This window comes from Fonticula alba (assembly GCF_000388065.1).
Source record: "Fonticula alba strain ATCC 38817 unplaced genomic scaffold supercont2.6, whole genome shotgun sequence".
Taxonomy (NCBI): domain Eukaryota; order Rotosphaerida; family Fonticulaceae; genus Fonticula; species Fonticula alba.
Window position 1 is genome coordinate 258,370 of NW_009242976.1, and position 5,943 is coordinate 264,312.

At 64.0% G+C, this 5,943-nt stretch overlaps 2 protein-coding genes and 2 non-coding genes across 4 annotated transcripts in view; 2 read left to right on the forward strand and 2 right to left on the reverse strand.

Annotated features, from left to right (window-relative positions):
- Nucleotides 1-376: 376 nt before the first annotated feature.
- Nucleotides 377-448, reverse strand: H696_03725. The gene has a single exon. It is a non-coding gene; the product is annotated as a tRNA-Cys (tRNA).
- A 681-nt stretch (nucleotides 449-1,129) lies between these two features.
- H696_03726 lies at nucleotides 1,130-1,202 on the reverse strand. The gene has a single exon. It is a non-coding gene; the product is annotated as a tRNA-Ala (tRNA).
- A 531-nt stretch (nucleotides 1,203-1,733) lies between these two features.
- H696_03727 (hypothetical protein) lies at nucleotides 1,734-4,261 on the forward strand. The gene is made up of 6 exons (XM_009497581.1): nucleotides 1,734-2,383; nucleotides 2,506-2,773; nucleotides 2,925-3,124; nucleotides 3,243-3,277; nucleotides 3,401-3,665; nucleotides 3,823-4,261. Exons 1-6 carry the CDS (start codon nucleotides 1,810-1,812, stop codon nucleotides 4,062-4,064), a joined length of 1,584 nt encoding a protein of 527 aa, XP_009495856.1. The 5' UTR covers nucleotides 1,734-1,809; the 3' UTR covers nucleotides 4,065-4,261.
- Nucleotides 4,262-5,050: 789 nt separating this feature from the next.
- Nucleotides 5,051-5,943, forward strand: part of H696_03728 (hypothetical protein) — a gene marked incomplete at both ends in the record, with an annotated part of 1,783 nt that continues 890 nt past the window's right edge. The window contains 4 exons of the mRNA XM_009497582.1: nucleotides 5,051-5,114; nucleotides 5,188-5,410; nucleotides 5,515-5,735; nucleotides 5,863-5,921. Coding sequence (XP_009495857.1) covers nucleotides 5,051-5,114; nucleotides 5,188-5,410; nucleotides 5,515-5,735; nucleotides 5,863-5,921 — 567 coding nt within the window. The remainder of the gene's footprint in view (nucleotides 5,115-5,187; nucleotides 5,411-5,514; nucleotides 5,736-5,862; nucleotides 5,922-5,943) is intronic.

The following is a 5,943-nucleotide window of genomic DNA, read 5'->3' on the forward strand; positions in this document are numbered from 1 at the left end:
GGGGGGGGGGGGGCTCACACGAGCGAGAGGGAGGCCCACAACCGGTGGGGGGTCATGCTTTTCCCCTCCCATGCCCCCATGCACCTTCTCTCTCTCTCTCTCTCTCTCTCTCTCGGTCCACATCCTCCCGGCGCGTGTGCGCGTTGGACCCTGACATCGCCCTCCTTCACAGCTCTCTCTGCCTCTCTCTCTCTCCCCCCCCCTCCTCTCTCAGAAGTTTGCCCTGAATAATACACCCTGTCGCAAGACCAAAAAGAAGTCCATGTGTCTCCCCATCTCTCGTCCTGCGGGCACTCTCCTTCTTTTTATCCCCAGCCTGAATATGCAAGGGACGAACCGGCGGAAAATCTCCTGGACGAGGAGAAAAAGGAGGGCGAGGGCCCACCCGGGGTTGATCCGGGGACCTGTCGATCTGCAGTCGACCGCTCTACCACTGAGCTATAGACCCGTTCTCGCTGACCAACCACCAGGGACGGGGCTAATTATACCGACACACTTGTGCCCGGGCATCCCATCCCAAAGGGCCCAACGAGGGCGCACCCCCCAAAGCCACCCGGCCCGGGAGGAGGACGCCCGCCCGGACCAAGAAGCAACAACACGGAAAGGGCCGAAGCTGGGGATCTGCATCTTGATGGGCAGGACACCCGGGAGCGAGTCGCACCGTTCCAGGGGGACCGACGCACAGAGGCAGGGCACTGGGGATGTCCCCAATCTCCGCTGAGAGTATGACGGCCATTCAAGGTGCCGTGCCCCTGGCGGGAAGGCGAGCAGAGGGGCTCCTTACGTCGTCCGGACGCTCCGGGACCGAGGGAAGAAACACGGCGAGGGGGGGGGGGGGGGGGGGCGGGAGGGGAAATCGCATAGGTGAGGGTCGACACCGACACCCTCCTCCTTCGGTGAGAGGGAGCTGGAAAGATGGGTCTCCTCGCCGCTTGATTGCGTCGAGGGCGGGGCCACGGCTGGCGGAGAGCCGACAGCAGGCGGGAATAGGGCAGGGCCCGGCCAGGCGAGAGAGGAGGAAGTGAGTGGAACCGAGGACCGCCGGCGGCAAAGGCACACTCCTCCCCTCTTCTGGGGCAGACCGAAAAAAAGGGCGCGCGTCCCGGTGAGCCCGACAAGATCAAAAGAATGGAGGCGGAGGGTATCGATCCCCCTGCCTGCCGCATGCTAAGCGGCCGCTCTACCATTTGAGCTACGCCCCCTGATCGGATGGATGCTCCCCTGCTCTCGCGTCTTTTGTCCCATCGCGCGGGCTTCCGGCGCGGGGTTGACCTCGGCGTTCGAGGCCCCAGGGCCAGATCTCCCCCGAGGGGAGGAAGCCTCGGCCTCACGGATGGATGAGGCCAGGGGGGGGGAGGGAGCCGGGGAATGCCAGCGCACGCGCGCCGGAATCTGTCCGCGGTCTGTGTGTCACCCGTTTTTCCCCCTCTCGAGCCATGGTGTTTTTGTGGGCCGGGGGTCCTGTCCCATGGCGTCGGGAGCCGGGCGGTCCTCCTCGCCCCCCGAGAGCCCCACTCAAATAGTCCTTCCCCAATTGGGTGAATGCCGGCGCACACCGGCCCGGTGCCGGGAGATGCCGCGCCGTAAGGCCCACCGGCCACAAGCAGAACGGCAAACAACCCCGAAGTCCGGGACATCGCAAGGGGGGATTGGGAGGGGTACGTACCAGACACCGGCCTATTTGTGGGACCCGCTGCCGGCCCGGGTACGCCTACACAGATCCCCACCCCCCTTCCTCGTCCTGCTCTACCCCCCCCCCCGCGACTTTTTTTTGGCCACCTTTCTCCCTCTCATCCCGCTCTCGCCTCGATGGACAAAGCGGCCACCTTCTCGAAAGAGCCTCCCCCGAGCTACTCGGCCGAGGACAACCCGCCACCCTACTCCCTCTCGACCGCCGGTGCTTGGTCCTCGACTGCCTCCTCACACTCCTCCCTGGCGTATCCTCCGCCGCCGGCGAACTTGGACCTCACCCCAGCACCCGACACGTCGCCTGCCACCTGCCCCTACCCCTTGCAGGATCCCCACAACCCCGCGGCCTCCCCCGGCCATCCCTCGCCACCGGTATCAGCCCTCCCCTATCCACCACCTGAGCCGCAGCCCCTGCCGCAGCCATATGTCTTTCCTCAGTACTCCCCGGGCCCCGGCCCGGCGCCCATGATCTCCACTGTCCCGGCGTCCCCGTCCTCGCCGATGCTCATGCCGCAGCCGGTCCTCCATGCGCCAGTCCCCGTGCAGCAGGCAGCCTCGCCGGTGTCGCCCTCCGCGGCCATGTCAGGCGGATCCACGGTAACCACGGTGACCCACTCGTACGCCAGTGTCCAGGTGAGGATCATCCTCCCGAAGCTGGTGTACACCCTCGAGGAGGTGGTCAGCGGACAAATTGGTGTGTCCTGGCCGCGGCCTCCCTCCTGCCTGGCCTCCTTTCTCCGCGCCCTCCCTCTCCCCTCCCCTCTTCATCCATGCATGCTTACCAACACACCCTCCCTCCGGTGGATCCACACATAGAACTCATCTGTCCGCAGAATGTCTCGTTGGAGCGCGTGACCGCCGAGATCTTCGGCCGCGAGTACACCTTCACGCGAGTCATCCGGCCCAAGTCCGCTGCCCGGGGCCCCTCCATTGCAGGGCCCCAAAACCGGGCCAACACTCTGGCTTTCTCTGAAAACCTGGTGCACTTCCACACCGGACCCAACCATGCGGTGGACATCCTCACCAAGGCCACCATTACTCCAGGGACGCACTCGTACTCCTTCAGCCTTCCCACCCACAGATGGTATGTTGTCAACAGCTCCTCCCCCCCCCCCTTCCTCCCCTTTGTCGGGCAATGGAGCCCCTCCCCTGGCTTCTCTGACTGGCTTCTCGTCCCTCCGCCATTGGCCCCCCTTTCTCCCGGCCCCTATACCCCTCTCCTGTGCACTTCCCAGGCTCCCCTCCACCTTCTGCGCCGTGCGCGATGAGCGTCGTCTCAGCTTTGCCGTTGCCTACTCCATCAAGGTCCGCGTGGTGGAGAGTGCCGAGCGGATCTTCGACTTCCAGCGCAGCATCTGCCTCTTCCGGGCACCCAGCCCCGCCCCCCCACGGCCTTTCGTCAGCAACGACTCCTCAGATGTCTTCTTTTCTCGAAGTACGTACCTAAGGCTTCACATGTGCTGAGACCCTCCCCCCCCCCTCCTGCGGACCCGCGCTTCTGGCATTCTGGCCACTCACCCTTGTCCGCCATCTCGATGTCCGCCACCTTTCAGAGAAGATCACCTGGCAGGTCCAAATCCCCAAGCGTGTATGTATCCGCCTGTCTGCTCGCTGCCCTCCCCCCCCCCTCCCTCCACCTCCCCGGTGTCGCAAACACATCACTCCCCTCCTTGCACATGCCTCCACTGACACCTCCGCCATCCATCCGTAGACTTTCTTCCCAGGAGAGGTGGTGCCGCTCAGCATTCGTGTTGACAATCAGACATCGCGCGCTGTGCGCAACATCCACCTCTCCTTCCACCGCATTTACCATTGCACATTCGTGGCCGCCGGGCACTTTGCACAGCGGACCAAAATCTCCTTCCAGCACACTGGCAAGGCGCTCAGCAAGCAGTCCATCACGGACCTTGCCCTGAGCTTTGTCGTCCCGCAGGATGCCCTCCCCTCCACCCTGGGGACCCTCTTCCGCGTGTCGTGTACGTGCGGTCTGCCCGGCCACCGGATCGGGCCCGGCGTGGCAATGACCCTTGCCGTATCGCCATCCCACACCCTCCTCTCCGTCTCTCTTTCTCACTCTCCCCGCATGTCCCTCCCCCCCCCCCTCCAAACACATGTCCTTCTTGCCTGCTGTAGATGAGCTGCATGTGAGCCTTGAAATGGCCATGACCTCAGACCCGGTGATCAAGCTCCCGCTGGAGGTCGATTTCAATCCCGCGGACGCGGATCTCATCCAACGCCTTCCTCGGATGTATATGGACTTTGATCCGACCTTCTTCACACAGCCATCGGTCAACACCAGCGCCCTGTTCACCTATCCGGGACCGCATCTGGCCATCAAGGATGCCGGGCGCAAGGATACTTTCAACTGCAGCTAGGAGGGCCGCCCCGTCGCACCTAGCCGGGCCATTTGCGCAGCCCTCCAGGGCCCGGGAAGCCACACAGGCTGGACACCCATGCGGCGTTCAAATGCCCACATGCGGGTGCCACCTTGCAATAAACACCCAAAATCTTCACACCACACGCATACACTCGCATGCGCCTGGTCAGGGGAGAGAGAGAGAGGGAGCGAGGGAGTGGGAGGGAGTGGCAGAGCGGGAGGCAGGGAGATGGCAAGAGTGGACAGCCCCCAGTTCTGGGGCCCTGTGAACCGAAGACAGAAAGCCCTTCCGATGGCTGAGCCCCTTCCCCGTCAAGACGCTCCACCGGGTCCGAAGAGCCTCGGCCCCTGCCAGGGCCCGCGACCCCGAGGGAACCTCCCTCGCAGGGGCCCGGTCCGGGCCACAAACATGGGCGGGGCGTCAGATGCCAATTCTCTCCCCATTCGAGGGACCGAATCCGGCAGGTCCTTTCTCGGGCTGGGAGGGCGTATCAAATTCCAGGCGCGGAGATCGGTTGCCGCGCTCTGTCCCCTGGGCATGGTCAAAGCAAGAGTATGCTGCGGCCCCCCGCCCTCGGATCCCGCAGACACACGCGCACGGCGGCCCCATACAGACAACCGGCCCTCTTTTTTTTCTTTTTTTTCCACCCGCAACCATAGAGGTGCTGGGGTAACGCCCTGCCCAGCGCATGCACATCGGCGTGTGGCCGCCGTGCCCAGGGAAAGGGAAAACAAATACCGAAGGGGCTCCAACCTGGTGGGCTGAAGTGCTCTCCCAAGCCGGCATCCCTCACCCTACTCCCCTTGCTGATCTTCGGGACCTTCGCCTTTTTCTTCCTCTCTCCCCCTCTCTCTCTCTCTCTCTCGCTCAGGTGTTTCCTCCGGCTCCCGCATCCTCTCCGGCCCCCGGCTCCCTCTGCTTGCGTTTCTCCTCCCTCCCTGCCACGCTGCCGTCATCGCCGCTGCCGCAGTGCCACCGTCGTGATGTCTCGCATGGAACTCGACCGCCCCTTCTACGTCCCCGGGGACACAATCTCCGGCAACATCGGTGCGCCCCATTCCCCGGGTCTTGCCCTCTCCTGATCATGCCGATGGCCCCTGTGCTGACATGCTCCCCACAGTGGCCTGCGCTCCGACCGATGGGCCCTTCAATGTTCTGCTGGAGCTACGCCTGTACGAGGTGTTCTACCGGTCATACTCGGCCCATCACACGGAAGACCTGGTTGTCGGGCGAAATGGCAACCAATCGGTCATTTTGGAGCAGCAGACCCTTCCATCGGGCATCGTCACAGGTGGCCCCCATCAAGCGGTGGCCCTTCCCTTCGTCATCCACCTTAGTGATCGGTGCGCCGGCTCATCGAGGACCACCTCCCTCCGACATGTTGGTCCTGCCATGCTGCCTGTTGCTGCCCTCTAATTCGGCCCTCCTCCTCTCGCCCGGCCCCCAGTCTCGAGCCGAGCATCTCCATCCTCCGGCCTCGGAGCTACTCCTTCGCCATTTTCTACCGCCTGGAAGCACGGCTCCTCTCCGGCCATTCGTCTGAGGCGGTGCCCATCACCTGGGCCACGCTCTGTGTCATCCGGCCGCAGTCCCCCATCTCCCCGCCCGGCGTGTCCTACCTGTCTTTCTTCCCCCTGGCTACTGCCCCGCGTGCCAACAACCTCTCCTGTGCGTATGGCCACCACACCGGAATGCAGACACACCTGCCGTGCACGGCGACACGAGTGATGTGAATTACCTTTTCTTTCTCACCTGGCCCCGTACCCCGCCTCACCCATTGCCCAACATCAAATAGCCCCCTGCCCGATGTCCCCAATGTCGGGCGTCCATGTCACCGGTCATTTGGATCGCATGGTAGGTTTCCTCCCCCCCCCCC